This window comes from Accipiter gentilis, chromosome 12 (assembly GCF_929443795.1).
Source record: "Accipiter gentilis chromosome 12, bAccGen1.1, whole genome shotgun sequence".
In the NCBI taxonomy this organism is placed as follows: Eukaryota; Metazoa; Chordata; class Aves; order Accipitriformes; family Accipitridae; genus Astur; species Astur gentilis.
In genome coordinates, this window is record NC_064891.1 from 5,038,788 (window position 1) to 5,061,274 (window position 22,487).

The 22,487-nt window shown below is 38.6% G+C and overlaps 1 protein-coding gene across 3 annotated transcripts in view; it reads left to right on the plus strand.

The window, feature by feature from the left end:
* Positions 1-22,487, plus strand: part of GRID2 (glutamate ionotropic receptor delta type subunit 2) — a 744,443-nt gene that overhangs the window by 605,070 nt on the left and 116,886 nt on the right. For all 3 annotated transcript variants that reach the window (XR_007507799.1, XM_049815125.1, XM_049815126.1), the window contains exons 10-11: positions 240-437; positions 7,394-7,706. Coding sequence is in view for 2 of the 3 variants with exons in the window: in XM_049815125.1 (XP_049671082.1) it covers positions 240-437; positions 7,394-7,706 (511 nt within the window). In the remaining variant the exon portion in view is untranslated. The remainder of the gene's footprint in view (positions 1-239; positions 438-7,393; positions 7,707-22,487) is intronic.

Here is a 22,487-nt window from a genome sequence, read left to right on the forward strand (position 1 = left end):
TATTACAACAGAAGATTTACTTCTGAAATACATAATAGAGAATAAAATTTCTCTGTTGAAGTAAATACATAACAAATCATCATTTTGCCGAATGCAAGAGGCACCACTAACAATGCATTGTAGGAAAGTTTTGTATAAACAGTATTTAAATAGTTCCTCCTTTGCTTTTAAAAAAACCAGCACCCAAATATGGTGTGTAATTGCTTTACTAACAGTTGCCTCCTTTATTTTCTGTTTAGGAAGAGCCTTTTGTCATGGTGTCTGAAAATGTTCTGGGAAAACCAAAGAAGTATCAGGGCTTCTCAATAGACGTGTTGGAAGCCTTGGCTACTTACCTCGGCTTTAAATACGAAATTTATGTTGCACCAGATCACAAGTATGGGAGTCCTCAAGATGATGGGTCGTGGAACGGACTGATAGGAGAACTGGTATTTAAGGTAAGGTTATTAATAACTTACCAAATAAGGTCATGTGATAAAGCTAAATAATATGTGGTATATTATGTTTATATTAGCCAGTAACCTTTTTTAATGAGCCATTGATAGCACTTTGTTCATTGTGTGTCACCAGCATTTGATAGTATGCCCAGGTGCATTGGGTGGTAAAGAAAAAAGCTGGAAATAGTGCTTGCTCGTAACTACTTAAGAAGCAGGGCAATCTCTTTTTTCCAACCAAAGTACAAGAGTATCAAATCTGAATACAGACAAATAATGGGATGCACAGCATCCTAATTAATTTGGCAAGACCCGACAAAAATGAGTTGAAGAGGCTGTTCGAAAGAGGAAAAATTGGTGTTGCAGTAATTAGTGATACATTACATAAATAATGTATACCACTTAGAAAAATGTTGGTGTGATGAATACATGAAGTATATAATCAACAGAAAATGTTTTATTGATATGTAATAACACTTACATTATGTAGATGTGTGAATCAAGAGTAGTATATTCTCTATTCTGTAATTAATAAACCATTTAGTCTACTTAATTTTACATTAAATGTTCAATATTGTTTCATAAATAAATTAAACCAAATAAATGTACCATATTTTTCTTTTTTTCACCACTCTTCACATCTTATCTGCTTGCAGTTTCTCCCACTGAGAAGGGCTATGCAGACTCTATTCTACTGATGTCTCATTTGTGCCATGAACATATATATTTTATTTGCTTTTAGTTAACCCATAGAGGCAGCTTTTACATCTAGAGACCTACATTTGTTGTTTTTCCTTAAATAACTGCAGCAGATATTCATGTAATTAACTTACTGGTTGTTTATGGAAATGCTTTTCCAAATCTGCAGGTGGAATTTAATTGGTAATCACAGCAAAGAATAAGGAGCAGCGCAGTCAGATACAGGACCTAATTATTAAATACTTCAGCTAAAAGTTAGCAAAATGCTGGAAAACAAGTCTTGCAAGAAAAGGGGGGGGTGGGGGGGGGAGAGAATCAAAAAATTAAAAAATTATCCCCCTGGGGAAAAAAATTAGTGATAGGTTTAACCTATTCTGCCTTCCTGAGCAGTAGGAAACCTGTTGGAATAGGAAACAACCACACATGCCATACCTGTGGCACAGTGCATACATCTAGACTGTAGTAATAAACTTCCTTTGCCATCTCCATATGCCCTTACAAAGCTGGAAGGTGGAACACCGCGATCATAGATGGTAAGCTGGAGGCACTTAGAAAAGTGTATTCTCTTGCATCTTCTAAACTCTAACAACTACAAATCCCTCATCTAATAATGAGAGGTAACACCACAATGGCCTATTGATTTATTTTTACCATTTTTCTGCTCCTTAAATCTGATGTTATCGTATGCCCAACTCTCTACAGTACTCAGCAAAGGACTCAGTAGGCCGCTGCGTAACACGAGTTGGAGGGGTCTTAGTCCTAGATGGCTTTGGAGATGGAAGTGGGCCTGGAACATTTTTTATTTGTTTGAAATGAGTGATTCATAAGGCAGAACTCATAACAACTGAAATCAAATGGTTCACTGAAAAATATGTATGGCATTCTTGTCCCCTTAGTAGGCAGGGACTCATATAATTCTAATAACATGCTTAAGGTAGTAACCACCTAAATCTGTAGGTAGATCATCATGAGCGGAACAGATCTACCAGTCTGCTACAATTTTGCTGTAAATGAGTCTTAATGGATATGAAATCTTTCTGTACAATTACAAAAGTATGAAGGGTTAGTGGAACTGCGTTTGGAATTCAAAAAACTTGTTTTCCCAATACTATTGCAATGTATAATTTTTTATCTCCCTTGACCCTTATATAACTAACAGTAAAGGTTCACTGTGTCCTTCTTTCCCCCTCTCTGTCCCGCTTAAGGCCAAAGAGAACCTCTGGGCGAGCAGCCAGTGTATATCTACCCCTTACCAAGTGCAAGCTGTTCTTGAAAGTCTGCTTTCTTATTTACTGTGAACTGAGTTCTGCTCCCAGAACTCAAATATCTATCTGCTTGGCAACTTCGTGAGGGGAAGCGAAGGAGCAGAGAATAGTTTCAAATTAAAGGTCTAACCTGTTTAAAACAGAGCGTTTCCTTGTTTTCCCAACAAGTCTCACGTGATAGTCTCGCCAACATGTGGAGGAAATCCAGAAACAGAGGGAATGCTCTTTGCCTGTTAGTGCTTGAGCCAGAAATGAGTTGGGAACAATGTATTTCTGTAAAAGACAAGTTCCACTCAAGGGTAATGGAAAATAGCTGCCTTCTCTTTTTGAGTGCATCTCATTGAGAAGGATGTCTGTGGCCACTACAGAAGATGTGCCATATGAAATGGCAGTTGCTGTAGCAAGCACATAATTTCTGTGTTCAAGATCAATACATGCTGTTTCCATTAATCTGATTCAGCATGCAGCGGGCTCTGATGCAGGTCCCGGTATCAGTGAGAGCAGTCCCGGGCTGGTCTTGTTTGCAGCAGCCCTGCTTGAGCTGCAGTGCAGGGCAGAAACCTTGCGGTGCCAAGTGCATGCCCTAGGTCCACAGCTGGCCTCATGGATGTGACATTATGCCAAGTTCACTCTGTTCCAGCTTTGAAGACAAAGTCCCTGTTGGCTGCTAAAATAGGAGCTGGAATCAGCAGATCAAAGCAACTGGTCTTTAATTTGAATTTGGAAATTGATTCAAGCCTCCCCTCCTTTGATTGTCAAGACCTATGTTAGGTACATCCTTGCTCCATGCACCTTCTCCTGTCAAAGTAAACGGAATGTAACCATGCTATGGAAAGCTTTCTGTTTTCTGAACACCTGAACCAGAAGGTCTATGGAGGAAAAATGCTCTTTGAGAGAAGCATGTAGTTCTCTTGCCCCTGACCTGTCAAATGACTGGGGCTTCCAGTGCATCCCGCAGAGCTTCATCTCACAAACAGGATTAGTTGAGAGCGCAGCAGCTTTCTGTGGAGAGGCTAAAACCATTTCAGGGGAGCAGCGCTTTACTGCAAATCTTTCTTCTGCTATTAGTTATCGGTGTCCTTCCACAGCACTTCCACAGCACAACTTTAGTTGCCCTCAAGTCCACATTACCAGAGGGATGAGCCTGTGTGACAGGCAAGAGAAGTGGCTAATGCCACTTCTGGGAGAGGACAGCAGGCTTTCCAGCATGGCTCTGGAGTTCCTGGTGATACTCACATCCATCAACCATTATTTCCCACATTTCACCATGCTACCTTGCTTGCTAGGATTTTTTTTCAATGAGGAGCCATCAGGAAGCAAATAGTGTAGGGAAAACTGCCTGATTCTACTCAGGTCCATCAGAAAAGGAAAACTAAATACATGCCTAAACGTTTCTAAGAGAAACTGCAAGCCAGGTAGAAGCCTTTTATGAGGCTCTTTTTTTAATCCATCTTCCTAAGGGGAGTAGCATAAGAAGGGAGAAAGCATACAGGGAGGACAAAGTGAGAAGGAAAAAATAATAGCTGAGTAAAAGGAGAATTATTTGGATGTGTATGTGTTAACTTGAGCAAAAATGTCTCTCTGATTAATTTTTGCATGTCCATATTAATAACTGTATAACATGTGAGACTGTGGTTTATTACTTCCAGCATTTGTTGAAACTTAATCTGACATTGAAAATGGATAAAATGAAAAGCCTCACAGGAGCAATTTAAAGTAGATTCCCTTAGTTTCCCTGTTCTTGATCATGAACCACAGGAATCATCATAAGATTGCTTTCTATGTGTACGAGATGTGCTTGCTAAAGCAATAGCATAGGGGCATTTCAGGGATTTCTAGGCTTTGCTGAAGAGCTGGTTCTGTGACACCAGTAACAATGCTGTCAGACCCATTTGGTCATTTGTTTTGGATTTTCTGGTTCTGGTAATGTTGCTCTACAATGACCTCAGGAGAACTGCTGTTAAGGAATATAAATTTCTAAGCAGGTCACATAAAGAAAAATAATGCCCTCTGCTGCTTTTTTCAGTCAGTCAGTTTCAGAAGTCGCAGTTTCATTAATTAGAAATGTGTTAAACAGACATCTAAGATGCAGACTGTTGGTTGATTTTGGCACTGCAAAAACTTAGTGTGTGGACAGTTTTACATGTTTATAATTCAGATTGGCAGCTTTACATCTAAATATTGACATAATTGCATGCAGTTGCCTTTCTATCTCAGAAGCACTAAGTGAAACTTGACTTCTTCAAACTGATGTCTTCTCTGATCCAATTTGACATGTTAATGACAAGCATTTAATTTTTTTCATCTTCCAATTTTGATACAAGTCGACAGAATCTGTATGTGATTAAGAATCCTCACCATCAGTAGATCAACTATTAAGTTAAGCTTAAGCTTGGTTTTGTGTTAAACATATAGTTTTCTGGTAAACTGGTGTTTATAATTCAATTTAGTAAGTTAAGAATATGACTTGTCATATTTCAGTGTAACTTTTTTGTAAACAGCTAAACATAGGAGTACTGACAAGTCAAGACTTATCTCCTCCTTTCTATTTTTTACTTTACTACCACTCTTTAATCGCAAGACATAATTATATCACAGTTGCTGCTGCAGTATGACAAAGGAAATGCAACATTTCCATTGGGACAATGCCGCTCCTCTGTCATACCTGGCTGATAACCGGAGTGGAACCATAATGCTGGGGAATTTGGAGGGACTGCTCCCCAGAGATGTAAAATAGAAGCAGTATTTCCACAAATAAGACATACTGTGCTTTTTCATGCAATGCCCTTCAACATATTTCATGGAGAAATATATTTATCTTTTTAAAAAGAAGGGAAAAAGCAAAAAAATCTATTAGTCATTTAGTCTTACGGTAATTATTATCTGGTAAAAGTATCTTTACTTATGTATATTGCTTTTCAGTGGAGAATCTTTACATATCTTAAAAATGCAACTTGAATTAGCACCTCATGGTAATCTAGTGTGGTAGGGAAGTATTTTAGTAACATGCTGATAATTAATAACGCAGCTAAAGTTAAACAGCAGGGGCTAAGTCTAGAACTTTTTGTTTTCATGTGACCTCCTGTAACCCTGAACTCCTATTTCACTTTTTGATAAACATTCAGGTAAAAAACCCCAAACAACCCTATTCATTAAATATAACCATATTTTCCTGTTTGACTAATATTGGTACAGAGCATTGGACTTTCACATTTTTAAATTATTTTAAAAATATATTTATATTCACAATTGTAGAAAACAGTTCAAATGATGACTGCTTTGCAACTTGCTCGCTGGAGCTAGGACTTAACTGTTAGCAGATACTGTGAATCACTCAAGTCACTCGTTGACCAGAAGTTTTATAATCAGAGGATAGAGACTTAGATGATCTGAATGTTTCCATGGACAATTCTGAAAAAAATTTACTTGGCTTACTGACTGGGTTTGCTGCTGCCCATGGGCAAAGGGCAGTTAAATCATCACTCACAAAAAATTGCTAGGAAGGGACATGAAGTGAATTCATGAAGCCATGCTTTTAGCTGTGCACGTCAACACAGGTTCACTTAAGACAGTAGAGAATCTAATTCACAAATTAAAGCTGAAGCTGTAATTCATGGCTTTTAAGCAAATCAATATTTTCAAACACTTTTTTGTCCAAATCATCAGGCCTCCAGCTATCTTCCACCACTTCCTCAAGCCAGTGAACAATTAATATACAGTAACATCATTTAAACCAAAGTATTAAGTGCACTGTGATTAAAAATATGTTTGTACCATGGGCTGCAGAGTGTTTTGCAGGTGATATTAAAAGAGCCCAGATGAGTTGCAAATTTGATTCTAATCAGTTTCAGCTGCCATACCTTCCCACTTAATACTTCACATCACATTTCTAAATAGCTAGTAATCTCTATGGCCTTCTTTGGGCAAGAAGAAATTCAAGAGAGTTAATAAAACTTGACACACTTTCAAGCCTTTGAGCTCTCCTCACCCCCTTCCAAAAGACCACACACTGCATTAGGCAGAACAGAAAGGGATTAAATCAAACTAGTAGCAGCTTAAAGTATTTTAAGTACTCTCTTTCATATTAAAATATCTAGAATTTATAATATTTTTGTTCACTATTTGGACTTTTTAAAATGGTGTTAATGTGTAGACTTTAAATGCCCTTTCTTGTTTTCACTGCAGTTCTAATTGTACCTGTGAAAAGTAAAATAGCACCTGTTGGAGTTGTGCCTGGTGCCTCTGGAGATCCAATACCCAGACTTGCTGTGAAATACAATGATTAGATCAAGGAATGTTATTCATCCTCTTCTCATCTGAAATGGGTTCTTTAAATTACAAAAAAATGTAAATAGCACAAAGCAAGTCCAAGGGGTAGCTGCAGGACAGGTTGGCATAGAGAGGAATTGCTTAGCAGAAAGAAGGATATAGAGGAATTAGTAGTAAAGGAACTGTGTGGAATATCTGGTTTTCTGCACTTCAGACTCTGCAGCCAAAATTTATGTTTTTCAGAATTCCAAGTACCCCCAGTGCAGTGGCCCTTTGTCGTGATCATCATGTCATCAAAATGTTGGATATCATGTGGCTCTGCCAGGCAGCTAATTTTCTCTGATTGGAAATGCTATGCACAAGGTCTGCCTTTTGCCACAATGACAATGATGGCTTCAGTAAGCCAGGCTGAGAAAAATAACCAGAAGTAGATTTCCTCCAGCTATTATCTGTATTTGAAGTATTTTGACTCCTTGGAAAATAACAACTTGGAGAGGTAATGTGCCCAAGTCCACCAAGTGAGGTTTTCTTATAGAAACTAAAGCACGTGGTACAGCTATTCTGTTCAAGCTTTAGTCACATTTCTGTGTTCACACATACAATGCTTAAGATGTTGGCCTTGGCATCTGCTTCTCCCTAAGTTTAGCTGCTATAAAGCACAGAGGAACAAAGATCTTTTCTGTAGCTCCTACTTATGCATGTTGTTCTCTCTCCCTCTTTCCTCAGAGAGCGGATATAGGGATCTCTGCCCTAACCATCACCCCTGACAGGGAAAATGTGGTGGACTTTACAACACGTTACATGGACTACTCAGTGGGCGTGCTGCTTCGAAAGGCGGAGAAGACAGTGGACATGTTTGCCTGCTTGGCACCGTTTGACCTCTCGCTGTGGGCATGCATAGCTGGCACTGTGCTGTTAGTAGGGCTACTGGTCTACCTCTTGAACTGGCTCAACCCCCCGCGCCTTCAGATGGGATCCATGACCTCCACAACCCTCTACAACTCCATGTGGTTTGTGTACGGATCCTTTGTGCAACAAGGTAAGAGACAGAGGGAGACTCTGCCTCCGAGAGAAAACCTGTATATCCTCCCCATTGCTATAGAGACCTTCCTCTTCCCTGCCTCCCTCCCACAGTCCAGGAGGGACTGGGAGCGCTGGAAAGCCTTGTGCTATAAGGTTTCTAAGACATTTGGGTGCCCAGCGTGGGAACCATGAGAAGTTCGGAGCACTACATGGTAGCTTGTTTTGATTTGTAGTTGTCTAGAGAAAGATGATTTTTCTCTGGCGAAAAAAAGTATTTCTCATCATCTGCTAGAGAATTATTCATGGTTAATGTGAGTGCAATGTTCTTACACACTCAGAAAATGTTGGGATTTGGATTTTGAGCTAAGTTTGAGTAGCCACCAGTGCTAAATGGTCTTATTGTATCTGATACTCTTTCCTCCCTCTTCTGATTTATCTCAATTTTCCTATACAATGTTTAGACTCAACCTTCTCTGGCCTTCTTGGATGCTTTCTCAATCCCCTCTAGCATCTGGTGTAGCCCAAGCTGTTCCCCAATTCTGTTTATATCTCCAAGTCCTTCACGATCTACCTCTTCAGGCAGAGCTTTAACCATGCATCCTAAAGACATCAGGGACTACACATCTTGGCTTAGTATATACTACTTAAAATTCTGGTCTACAAATAAGGGTTGTGATGCAAAGTGGAATAAGAAAACACAGCTTCATATGAGAACAAAGAAGATTTGGATAGTAACACTTGAAAACAAACCAGAACAAATACCTTCTGGCATATCCACGTAGTTGTTCATCAGTTACTGCTAGCACTGCAGGTACACCTATTTGTAATTGCATGGAGCATCTGCTCTACAAAGAGCCATGGCCACCGCAGCCTCAAAACTCCCAGATAGTTTTTTGGATTTTAACATGAATTTGGATGGAATGCTGTAGGTAAAAGCAACATATTTGTGTAACACTGGCAACATGTAACTTGGAAGTTACATTATTCCCTATTAGAAACAATCAGATTACATCCATAAAAGCTAAAGGTATACATGAATATCAAGTATGAAACTCCTAGAAGGGAAAAAAGCTAAATTAACGTCACCATCCAAAAAAAGAAGAAAAGCTGAAGTTGAGAATTTCCACAAGAGGTCTGATTTTAAGCAAATTGACCTAGAGACGTTACTTTTAAAATGATCATTTGCATTGAGCAGTGATGGCCAGCTAAGGAAAGCTGAAGAGATTGTTTCATGTTTGTTGTGGATTTTTTTTAAAGAAAACTAAAGACTTCAGAGCCAGCTGAGAGCTACGAAAGTTTTTTGAATGTATGTGGGTGAGTTTATAAAGTTTTCTTTCTGTCCAAAATATTCCCAGTGTAACTGCTTAGGGAATCCAACTGTGAGAGAGCAGTTGGTCCGTTACAGAGCTAGACTCATTACATCTGTCTGCCTGTTAGGTTAAAACTTGTGAATTAGTTTCTTTACTGCATGAATGTGAGTAATTTTACATAGGTTTATTGCTTGGTATTAGCCTTAGCATCCCTGCTGTACCCCCAACATCAGGAGACTGCCCAGCAAAGGTTTAAAGGAGGCAAAGCTAGTCTAATCACACACTTCAATCTCATGAATTATTACCTGAATTGTTTGCCTTATGTCTATCCAAGTAAGCCTGTGTTGCCTGGTGTCCCAAAGTTTCCTAAGTCATAGGTCCAGAGTAAGGCCTGCAAGGGAGCCCTTCAATAAATGCTCAGTTAGCTTACAAAGAAAATGGGTTTTGATCAGTCAGTAAAAATTAATGCTTGAGGAGGGCTTAGAGGGAAGCCTTGAATTAAGCATAAAGATGAGGAAGAAATTAGATGAAAATAAGTGGGACCAGATGACAAAAAAAGCAGAATTTACTGAAAAAAAACAAAGAAAAGGAGTTTGTTCAAGGAGATCTGCATCCACTCCCCATGGTAAGAGGGTCATGAGGTGCAACTCGGTGTTAGTAAAACCTGCTGGTGGGACATGGCAGCTGGGAGCACCAAAACTGTTGTGGTACTTGAGAAAAAGAAATTCACAGAACCTGGAAAGTGAGAGGCATTTATTTTCAGAGAGAGATCTTACCACCCTACCAAGCGAATTTTCAGCACAACTCTTTAGAATCCACTAGAATTATACAAAATATTCACTTGGTTCCTACTGAGTGAGGGGAAGCTATAGATAAATCTCTCCTTCAAATAACAAGCAGGATAGTCCTTAATTTCCTAGAAGGAAAAATTACACAAATTTAATAGGGTTGATACCAAAATATAGGAAACTTACAGACCAATTTAAACAAAAAGACTCAGAAGACCTCAGAAATCCAGTGCAAAGGAGTAAGAGATCCATTTATAATGTCAGCCTGTATTTCACGTTCAATTTGAATATAACAAAACCTATATTAGCTGAAGCGTTATTGTTTACTAATCCTTGTGAATACAGACAAATGAATGTAATTTCCATTGACAGGCTAACTGGCTATTGTGATAATTTTGCTTCTGTTTTCACTCATCAGCTCTTCATTCAGCAGAAAAACTCTGCAGGTTTTATTTGTTTTGGAATAGCAAATCTGTTGCTATTAATTGTGATTGGCATGTCTTAAGTGTGCCAGCATGGGACATTTCAAATACTGTCACATTCACTTAAGAAGTCTTTCAGCTGCTGATTTAAAACATGACAAGGTACTCATTTCTGTTATCAAAACATACAGCCAAAGATGCTTTTATATCCTGCACTGACAGAAAAAAAGCGGCATTAACCAAGGATTCCTAGTGCTTTGATAGTGCTGGATTCTTTGGGGCTAGTGAGCACATTTTGGCATTGTCTTCTCTTTCTTTCCTCTAGCTAGAGGAATGATTTGCAAGCACACAGGCTGGCTCCAGACTTGCCGCATCTCTGAGACACAAGAGGCCTTTAGTGCAAAAATACAAATCACACCTTAAGGAAACTCATAACCATTGATTGACACAGAAAGGACTTCTTTTGCTTGTTTCTTCTGAAATAGTTAAAATATCTGAAGATTTTAGCACTGTGTCACGTTATATTTTCTTTCAGCCTTGACTCTGATGTTCTCATCAAATTCTACTAACAGGTTTTAACCTTTTGCAACTTTTGAAAGATCAGAGAAAAATACTGTGTCATTGTCTGTAGACTAGAGTCAGCACAGACCAGTCCAATAGTTTTTAAGGCAGGTCTACGATTACTATCATGCTCGGTTGCAAAATTTAAGTATTTTGAATTGTTCCCTCAAACGTAGATTGAAACTTAGTGTCACTGGTTCTTATATCATTTAAGCTTAGGTCTTGAACTTGGCTCCCTCCCCCCCGCCCCATGTTGGAGTGACCGGTCTAGGTACCTTTTTTGAGACTCTCATAATTTAGAGGTATATCTTCTCTCAGTTGCCCTTTTAATTTTATGTTGGTTCATTACAGAGATCAATGTGTATGTATTTATATACATCATTTTTGTATTTGTAAGATACATGTGATTTTTTGTTAGAAGAGACGATTTTGACAGTAGACCTGCGATGTAACTGGGGAGGCTCAATTAATATAAAAGTGTATAAACTGTGAGGTGGGGTTTTTTATTCTTCATTTAAACAAAAAAAATTATGGCCAGTACACTGAAATGCTTTGTCTTACTACCTAATATGCCCACTGAATCTGCAATTTACTGTGACGACTAAGAGGGCAGACACTTTTCAGTGATCTTGGCCATGCTGTGCTGTGGATGATATTAAAAACAAATGCTTCTGACTCTGAACTACTCATTCAGGCATGAGTAGTTCAGATAATATCTGTTATCTCCAAGTTGTTTGTTTATGTGTAAAGATGAAGCAAATTTGTAGATTCAGACTGTGGAGGATTTTAGTTATGTTGAAATTTAGTGTCATGGCTTCTGAATTTGTTCTTTTCAACTTGCTATTTTAAAAAACTACGTAGAAAAAGCTCTGTATTTTGCTTCTTTTCAAAATTACCTTTTGCCAGTTGGACAGAAAATGTTGTTAAGGTTTCCTTTTCAGTGGGTTTCCTCTCTCTGTCCCTCCATATTTCCCCTTGGCTTCTCAATCTGCTCCTCACAGGTTTTGCTCTCTGCCTGCCTCATGCTGCAGCTGGTGGTCACCCTTGCTGTAGCATTCTTCTTGGGTATCACTTGTGACCCCACTGGTCCTGCTCTTCCTGCTCTTCCCCATTGGCCTGGCTCCTCCTCAGGCCTTTATTATTATATATTCAACAAAGCTCAACAGAGAGAAGTGCCCCAGGGGAGGAACAACCCTGTGCACCAGTATGTGTTGGGGGCGACCCAGCTCACAGCACTGGCACCGGTTGCCCAGGGAGGTTGTGGAGTCTCTATCCCTGGAGGTATTAAAAAGCCATCTGGACAAGGTCCTAGGCAACTGGGTCTAGGTGGCCCTGCTTGGGTGGGGGTTGTCTGGACAAGATGGCTTTCAGAGGTCCCTTCCTACCTCAACCAGTCTGAGTGATACATTATAATGCTGTATCATATAGTCTTTGCTCAGCTTTTGTGCTATTCCATACAACCGCATTTTTCTTTCTCTTCAGCCCTGGCATTGTCACTATACCCTCAAATTTTGCCCTTATTAGAACACACCAATATTGGAAACCTGCCATATGAACAGGGAGCAAAGAATTGTCTCAGAGAGGAAATTGGCTTTACTAAAAACTTTACTAAAAGCTTCATCAAGATTAACTGAATCAAATCACTGCAATGGCACAATGTCTATTTATACTTGCTGAGAACCTAGTTTAACTTCCTGAAGGTTTTCTATTAGCTTTCTACTACTTGATGGGCTCTTGTTATGAAATACTCTAGAGAGCACTCTGCTTTCACCATTACTGGAGAAAACCAATGATTTAAGAAACAGAAGTTCAGGATTTAGAGTTATTCCCAACACTTTTTTTATAATAGATTGGTTTTTTGAGACAGGTGAAATGCTGCGTAATTTTTACCAAGAACTTGCAGAGGAATGTTCTAGAGGATTTTATTTTGAGAGCAGCCTCTCAAAATTTGCTTCAGAATACAGTGATAAGCTTACTTAGTTTAATGGAATTCAACTGAATGTAGAGAAAATAATGAAGTTATATAGAAAATTACAATGTTTTGTATTTAATATGAAAGACACGATAGAAAGACTTTGTCTCTCTCTTGTCCCACTCTGTTCATTTTACTTTAATTTTTTCTGTAAGAGGAGGTATTTCTGAACTGGGCTGGCAGGATTTTAGTTTGTGCAGGTAAAGATGTAAGGCTCTGTTTCACTTGGAAATGTCTGTAAGAAAGAGAACCAGGCAGGTGAACTTTTTTTTTTTTTTTTTTTTTTGTTTTTTGCTATAACAGGAAATATGTTTAAAATGGCTGAATGATTCAAGATTTAATCACTTCTCAGTGATTGCAACAAAACAAACATTCATTATAGTTTTATAAGTAGGGTTTGACCATAGGATAATGGGTGCTTGAAGTATTACCTGCAAAAGTATTATTTTCTTCAGGGTTCTTAATATTCTTGCTTAACCTAGCAAAGTTATAAAATAAATGATGTGAAAGCATCAGTGGTGGGCCATTTTTTTATCCCCTTATGTTTTGGTTAGTTTAAAATGCTGGTCACAACTGGAGATTTTGATTGGTCATCGGTGGTGTAAGTAATGGCCAATTATGTTCATAAAGCCCAGTTAATGAGCAAATCTTACTGTTTGCCTTCTTTAAATTACATTTCATAAGAGCAATAAAATAGACTCCAAGCCTTGGCACTTCTAAGTCATTATAATACTTTTCGGATGGTTAAAGCTGCTCAGAATTCTCAGTCTTGTTCCTTGTACTACCACCCAAGGCGTGATATAATCCTCCTGAAATGCACTGCCTGGAGTGTGCTGTTGCTTAATAAATTACTCCATCTTGCTTATCTCACTCTCGGCATATCCCTATCAGCAGGAAACCATTATGCTGTAACAATGTATTTTCTTAGTGACATTTTCTCTTAATTAACTGTACACCAATCTTTATGTATTTAATATTCAAAGGAAAACTCTAAAAGCATTTTGAAAAAATCAATTATATCTTCATGTGTGATATTTAGTGGTGAAACCTAATTATTTTTCAAGTTTAGAAAATCAAAAAAGATCCAGTATAAAGGTTTTAGGACTAAGACCTAGTTCCTAATTTGGATTCTGTATCTGATCTGCTGGTTGACCATAGAAACTTCATTTAATACCTTGTATGCCGGTTCTTTAGTTGTAAAATGAAGATATTACCTATCTTCCTTCATAAAAACTTGTTTTATATCTTCTGTTAGAAAGTAAAACTTAAATGCCAGTCTCAGTAATTAACAATATCAATTGCTCTTCAAACTAATGCCAGGTCTCAGCACGTTCCTGTAACAACAGGAAGAAACTTGCTAAGCCTAAAATGCACAGCACTAAGCTGGGCAAATGAAAGTCAGATACCAAACACATTACGAAACAAACCAGTTTCCACATTTTTCTAGCACGTACACCAGCAGGTATATTTGTGACATTATAGTTCCACCTTTAAACGTGAAACCCCCAAATTCTCATTTTATTATATTAAATCTAGGCTTACATGTTAGTATGAGTATGTAACTTCATAAAGTCATATCTCTGAAAAAGGTCCTGCAGCCCTCTGGTACCCATGCTCCTTTTCTGCATGTCTCAATGGTTTGGCCAGTCCTCTTGACAGCATCAAAAAAAACCTAAATTTTGGCAACTGTGTCCTATGTCTCAAATGTGTTTGGAAAGTACAAGCCATCACTGGAACTGACAACATATACTGAGAATTATTGTCATGTATACAGTACACATTTGCAAACATTGGATGTAGCTTCATGTGCATACCACTTTCAGAGGTTTATTTGATTGCCTCTTTTTGACAATGTAATTCCAAGGAATAACCACGGTCCAAGTAAACTGTTCGGTAACATGGGCATTTGTTTGCAGCAATGTGATATCGCTAGCATTAAAGTGCTGGGGGATATGCTGGGATTTTCCCCTAAATTGAAGTTAAGACTCAGACCGTTCTCGGAAGCATCTAAAATAATGGATTTCTATATCTTGTGTGCATCTGCTTGCTTGAGTAATAGCACTGGGTACATGAGGCAGTATATTTAGAGATGTGTCTGACACACCTTCTGTGAGGAGGTGGAGAATGAATGGTGGTGTGAAAGCCCAGAAAAACACCCTCATTCCCCTAGGACTAGCTCCAAGCCTGATTAATTGACTGTGAGAAGGTAATGTCTGTCTGGCTATAGTATAAATGCTGATCAAGACCAAATGAGGCAAAAGGGAAAGCAGAATTAGATGTCTGTGGCATCTATCAATTTCTGTGTTCTTTCAAAAGCATCCTGAGGTGAATATTTTACTCAGAACGGTTTCTTTAATTGTTATGATTTCTAATATGACTTTATACTATATTTGGGTAAAGAATAGATAAGTTAGAGTTAGATTAAGTGATCAGTTTTGACTTACAGAGTTCACCTGTGTATAATATATATTTAATTGAGGAAATGAGGAAGAACAATTTAGCCAGGAACTGAATGCTTCTTGCATGGAGGACTGTAACCCACATTTTTATCTGCAAAGGTGTTTAGAAGCTGAAGAGGCAAGCCTTACTTGTCCTACTGTTTGATTTTCCTGCACAGAAGCTTACACTTAAGTTGGCAATTTTGGCTGTTTAAGGTAGGGAGGAAGTGAGAAATGAGTTTTAGCTTTATTAAAAATACTCCCCCTCTGCTTGGATGACACCAGCTTCATCTACAAACTGATGAGCCTTTTCCAGCAGAGGATATCCAAGGCACCAGATGAACCTGGCTTTAGAGGGGAACCCATGGTAGTTTTCCATTGCTTTTCTGATCTGTGGGGAGTCCCTCCTCTGCAACAGCTGTGCCATAGCTGTATCCACCCATGCGGCTCTTCAGAACACCAACTGGTGGGTAGGTGCCAGGAAAATTGCCTGCAAATGGTAAAGGCAGGAGTAGCAAAGAGGTTTTGAAGCTGCTGACAGGAAAGTCTCCCTTCCTCAGCTGTTGAGTTTATTTTCCTCAGACCTCTTGTAATATTAAAATGTGTATAAAAAGAGTAGGCCAAAATTAATATTGAAAGGAAGCAAATGATACCAAATTAATCTTTTGATTAAGTTAACCAACCCGTTGCTTTCCTTGATTGCCGAGATGAATGTCCACTCTCAGCAAATAGGGGAAAATGAGCACTGTTGGTCTTTTTATTTGTATTTTTTATTTAGTCAGCTTCCCAGCATGCAAATTAAGGGGTTTGCCTTCATTACAGCAGCATCCTGGTGTAGGAACCTCCTGCTGCTTTATTTCTATTCTTCCACTGTCAATAGGGAAGGGGGAGATCATAAAGTAGGACTTTACCTTTTCAGTGCTTTCAACGTTAGTGAGATGGCGTTGGGTTAAAAATGTGTCATACCTCATCTACCAGACAACAACTGAGATGAAGGAACACGTGTGATTTTGACTGAAAATCTGCTTACTCCACACTAGGATAAAGTAAAGATAACAGTGAAGGGGAAAGATAGAAAGTCTTCTGCAAACAGGCTGTTAAGGAACCATGACAATAAATCTGTTGAGTGGGAGTGAGTGTTTGCTTTTCATGCCCAGATATACTTGCTAATAGAACATTTTTAGGTATAAGCATGTATTCCATTCTTACAATAGCTTCTTTCATTTCTATATCTATCCCCAAAGAGGATAACCCTTGCTATCCACTAAAGACATCTTTGAAGTCGCTTTTCATTTCTAACAAATCCAAGTCATGATCTTAAACAGGGTGATAGCTGATTTGCCGTAAAACCCAGGTTATTCAGCTTTCAAACATAAGCATTTGTATTAGCGATTTTCATCAATAAATGACATTATAGCATTACTCTCAGTGAATCTTAAAAGGATGAGGGGTTTGTTCTTTCGTGTGTTCACCATGAACTGTCATAGTACCACTTTAGGTCATCTGTGTTTTAGAGATCACTTTGATAACAACATTACAGGATGTACCTGCAGTAGAATTTTAGTCTAAATTTTAAAATGTGTTATTTAGGAACAGAATTAGAGCTTCTGCATTAGTGATGACTAAATTCTGTAAGGTTAGGAGTTCATGACAGAGAAGCACTCTGAAAATTAAAGGATAACTAGAATTAGTCACATGAACACTGAACTACTGTATCTGAGATGTCTGTGATTCACTGCCTCTGAAGTCATCAGGTGCCACTCTGTGAAGATGGATGCCTGGAAATCTTGCAAGAACAGATTTATAAAGCATTTCATAATACTTTGAAAATTCAAGCAAAAAACTATCTTTCAGTATGTGATCTTTTTTAAAAATTCCCTTCACCCTCAAAATCTGGAGTCACAGAGCTGTGTAGAGGTAAAAAAACATGATGGAGAAAAGTACCTGTCAAAAGATGCAGGGGCTTTACTGGAATTATTGTTTGTCCTTATGGTCTCACTGAATTGTCTTTTGTTTTGCTTGGTTCATAGTTGCTCAGTTTCAACCAGAGGGGACTCTTTCTCCCTTGTGTTCATAATGTCCTCCCTGACAGGCTTTTAGCTAAAGCAGCACTTTAATACCTCATTAATGACATTGTTCAGTTTAATTTTAATTGTATGTACAGATGGCCTGTTTTCAGTCCATTGTGCACAGTTCTTTTTGCCATCCCAGAACATTTTACGTATAACGCTGTCAGTAGTCTATGGAAAGGCCACCACTATGCAAACTGTATGTGACAGTTAGCTTCTTAGCCACTTAAGAATGTGTACCGTAGATGATAATTGTGGTTGATTGTTTGAGGCTGTAGAGCATTTGAATCCAGCCATTAGTAATAGGGAGATTGCATCTCAGCATCTCTTGAAATCTAATCAGAGGGTTGCCAACGTGCAATGTTATTTGTTAAGATCAGGTGCCAATATTCTCTAAAATAATAGCAAGCATATATCACTTTGATGCATTTGCAGTGGCTGCAAATGCCTTTTTATGGGCAGGCAGTCAGGTGCAATCTTAAAAGCACACATCACAGTGCTATAGAAGAGGATCCCAGAAGCTCCTTGTGTTTGTTACACATGCACATTGAGCTCTAGTCTGTGTTTGCCTCCACAAGTGTGTATAATTATATCATGTAAAATTATTGTTCTATGTCATAAAAGTGGCAACGAAAGATTATCTGTCGGAGCTTCTTTTGAGCAAACAGCTGTTTGTAAAATTGCTAGGCTTATTGCACAATTATTTATGATTATGTAATTGAATGGTACTGTATTTGCTAAACCCAAAATTAAATTTGAAACGCTGCTAAGTCTTCTGATAAAACAATGTATTTCAGCAGCATTAATATGAAAGATTTTGGCCAGCTTACTCATTAGAGGTGGGCAGGAAGCCTCACATTCCAGTCTGGCCATAGTTATACTAATCAAAAGATTTACTTTCAAATATCAAGACTTGCATGAGAGGTCAGCATCTGGATATGTGTACCAGAAGTCTGGTAATGCTTCATCTAAGAGTTCCCAGAAACTTCAGCAGATACAAGTAGACGCCTCCAATTTCAACCTTTAGCTCCAGTCATTACTCTTCTTTTGCAATGACAGCAGAAGAGAAAAACAAAATATAGTTTTATGATACATTTTCCAGAACTTTTAGAAGCACTGTAAAGTCTAGCCATCCTCTCTCTGTGTCATTATGTTGCACAAGTCACTACAATGTATTGGCATTAAATTACTGCACACTATTATTTGTAGCATTTTCTTTTATCTATGATGCACTTTGATTTCCAATTGAGAACATCATATTTTGCTAATTTTGCAGAAAGATGGAATTTGACCATGGCAAAGTTGCTAATATCTGAAAGAAGTAATTTATTTTGTGGGTCTAGGCTTAAAAGCCAGGAATTAATTCCTATAGCTCTTGAAGATTCATACTGTAAATACTACATAATAGAAATGCAAATCTGATTAATGTATGTTGTTGAAGTATCACTGATACCAGGAGAAGCTAGACCACAGCCATTTGCTATGTGGTGATATGATGTGCTTCCCGTCCCAACTTTTGCCTCGTTGTCACCATTTCAGCAAGATGGGTGGAAAGAAACAATTTATTATTGGGACGGGAATGATAAATATACTATAACTAGTATGTTATGCTAACATCATTTTAATCAGGTAATTATTAAAGGACTGCTTGGCCTTTAAGGACATTGATTTAATGGGAATTAATTTAATGATTGAACACTGTTTGTGTAACATTATCATTGCCAGTGATGCAGAAAATTGGAAGCTCAGCTCAGCTGAGAAGAGGTTAGACTTTCCATTATCACATTAGATCCCTTTCTTCTGGAATGCAGTTATTAGACCCTTTTTTATACTTTTGGTATATATTTAAATATTTGTGTTTTATCTAAAAAATCCTGATTAGAACAAGTAAGTACTTGTACTGTTCTCATTTTTAATCAGAGGCTTGAATATATGTTTAATATAGCCTTAAACAAAGTCCATTAGATTTTGGTTTTGACTTGCTATTGCTTCTCCTATGAAACAAATTTTCTCTGTTTTCATTCTCTGCTTTCTTCTCTGCAAACCTGATCATTATGTTTAGGATGAATAGGGGTTTGGTTTATGGATTGGTTTTACAGCTATAAAAAAGCAGCAGCTTTAAAAAGTAGTAGCAGACAGAGCACAGTTCTATCTAGATTATTCTAGAGGCTGAATCCTGCATGGTCTGGTCACAGCTTAGGAGTGATTTAAAAGAGACTCTAACCCATTCGTTCTCAAAATGGAAATGTTGAACATTTAGAAAGCCTGTATTCAGTACCTGAGGATTAAGATAGAGTTAAAGCTGACTTTTATGGGTACAACTCCCATTTACCTAAAGGGATGTTCTATCTGGCTGCCCTCCTTGATTTGCCCTTAGCAGTGCTATTGTCACGAATTATTTTTCAGCTTTATAGAGCCCCTAACTACTGTTGTGTATAAATTAGATCCAAGGAGAAAAGGGGGGCTCTGCAGAAACAAGTGATTGGAAGCATGTAGTGAATAGCTGTGTCTGACAGACTTTTGCAGATAGATTAATTTTCAAACAAAATTTTAATCAAGGATGTCTATGACAGTTCCTGCTGTACTTTGGCAGAGTTTTACAAGGGAGTCTGGTGGCCAAATGATTATCCCTCTGTCACTAGAATGAAGCCATTGCAGTAGAGAGAGCAAGCTGGGCAGGTTTCATGTGTGAGCAGGCACAGGCAGGATGCAGGAACAACCACAAAACCATGTATGAAATGCAAAGATTAAATTTATTTTCGTTACCTCACCAAACAGGGGATGCCCGAAGTAGCACCTGGGGAGAGGCACACAAGCGGGGATGCAGGCACCGCGGACCTCAGTCCGTGCTAGAGGATCAACAAACCTGCTGTTTTCGCCTGTATTTCAGGGATTTGCGCAGGCATAGTTTACCACTGTGCTTTGATCTTTCCCACAGCAGGGCAGGAATCTCAAGCACGTTCGATAAGGTGCCTCTATCACACAGGCCTACATTATCTAAACATAGATGTTCTACTTATCCGACACACAAGGCCAAACAACAATTAGTATGATATATATGTTTTTCGACACCTCAGATGTAAGTCACTTGAGCGTGTTTAAAATCTTTCTCACCAATCTTCCATTATTTTCCCACACTTGGCATTTGAAGACAGATAGAAAAATAATTTGATAATAGAAGTAGCAAAGACTCAAACTTATAAACACTCTGTAGATTGCTAATCCAGTGGTGAGCCAATACTGTAGTAGGCTGAAATCCTTTGCACGGGGTAGCGCTAGCTCTCTCCTTGGTGCTAGAGCATTTTCTAGCTTCAGAGAGGGAGGGTTCAAAGAACATGACTGAGGATTGGGTGTTTCAAGCAAAATAATTTGTGAGTAATCATTTGGGCCATCTTTTGGATGTTTCTATTTATCCATCAGGTTATGTGTCAAGGCTGTCTGGCCAGGTTTGAGATGGGTACACTGGGCCACAACTTGATGAGGGCTTGGTGGCAGTGCCACTGGTCCTTGATTAGCCCAGCATTTGAAATATCAGCATGGGTAATCTCTTCCTATTAATGAGGAAACAGAGCTGAGCAATGAGCCTTAGTATCCAAGTCAAATGCCAAGGGCACATCCAAACAGATGCACAGCGGTAGCAAATGGAGGATTTTCAGAGGGAGTTTGCAAGATATGAAATATAACTTGGAGGTGATTACTGGCCAGCAGTAACCAAGAGTGACAAGGTAGCATGGTAATCTCTTGCAGATTGGGGCTGGCTCATGCCTGGCCTCCTTGGTAGGAGGTTGGACGGAGCCTACGTTTACCTGCACAACGTTGTGCATATACCCTCAGGTTAGCTATCTTCCGGAGTTGTTGATAAGGCTCTATAAGGATATATAAGATGCAGCTTTTCAAACCACTTTACAGATTTCAGATGACTAGGAGTGATTAGAAATAAGCCTGAAGGAGAAGAAAGATCGTATCAGATACTCTCCCTGTCACGTAAAAGGGGGAAATAAATGAGGAGAGCTTTCTTTTGTGGTTCATTGCTTCCCTTCTGGGAGGGCAATGAGGGCAGTGCTTCCTACCCAGCTGAAAGGAAACAACCTTCCAGGGAGCAAGTGTAATGAGATTAGTCAGGGGATCATTACACTAACAACAACAAATGGGAGAAAGTAAGTGATTGTTTAGTTCAGAATTAAGACGTTAAGGGAAAAAAAAATTAATCAGGGCACCAAATCACAAAGTGAACACATTCTTTAATTGCCTGTAGACCAGTGTGAGAAAACTTGAGTAATAAACAAGAGCAGTTGGAATTACTCACAAATATAGATTTGGTCTTCATGGTGTTACTGAAATCTAGTAGGAACATATGACACTGTGAAGTACTGAAAAACAGATGGACAAGGTGGGCAAAAGGGGGAGAAGAGTGTCACTACGTCAAAATGGCATTAGGTATTTCAGAGGCATTGAGAACTTGGAAAGAATTGATCTTAATTTCTTGTGGGACCATGTACTAATGGCTGGAGCACAAAATGAGGTGGGAGTCAATATCTGCTGTAGACCACCAAATCACACTGGAGTAGATAATGATTGGCTCCTCTAGTGCGTATCTGTAATGCAGAAGGGAAAAAGTGAGATATGATGGGGGCATTCAATCTGAATGATGTATGTTTCAAGTCTCAGGCTGCCTATGCTGAAGCATCTTGAATGCACATATAGAGCAGATGGGAACAAAAAGGAACATTGATCGCACCAAAGAGTTAGAAGCTACAAACTTCAGGAAAAATTACATGGGGAGCAAGTGTACACAGAGGTGAGTCAGAGTTGAGAAAAACAGGAAGGAAGGCTTTGAATATTTTATTAGGAGCTAAAGAAACCTTAATGATAATGGTGCATTAGGTGAAGGTGATACCATTCAAAATAGTTACGCCAGATAGGCAATAAATATTTCTCTTCTGTGCTTGTGAAAAAACAAATTAAATGCTTTCCATGTCAAGAGGATGTTAAATGGTAGCTACTAATGTCAAACATTTTCAAATCAGCAAATCCAAACAAATGTCACCCAAACAATTTAAAAGAGCTTGCTGAGGAGCTTCCAGGACCACTATTTGTGGATCTCAGTCCTGGAGCGTTGGGCAGGTTTTAGAAAGCTGACAAAAAAAATCTAAAGTAAAGCCTGAAGACCAAAATGAACCTTCAACTCAAGTGTTTCTTCCATCTTAATATATGGATGTAACAGCTTGAAAGACTTC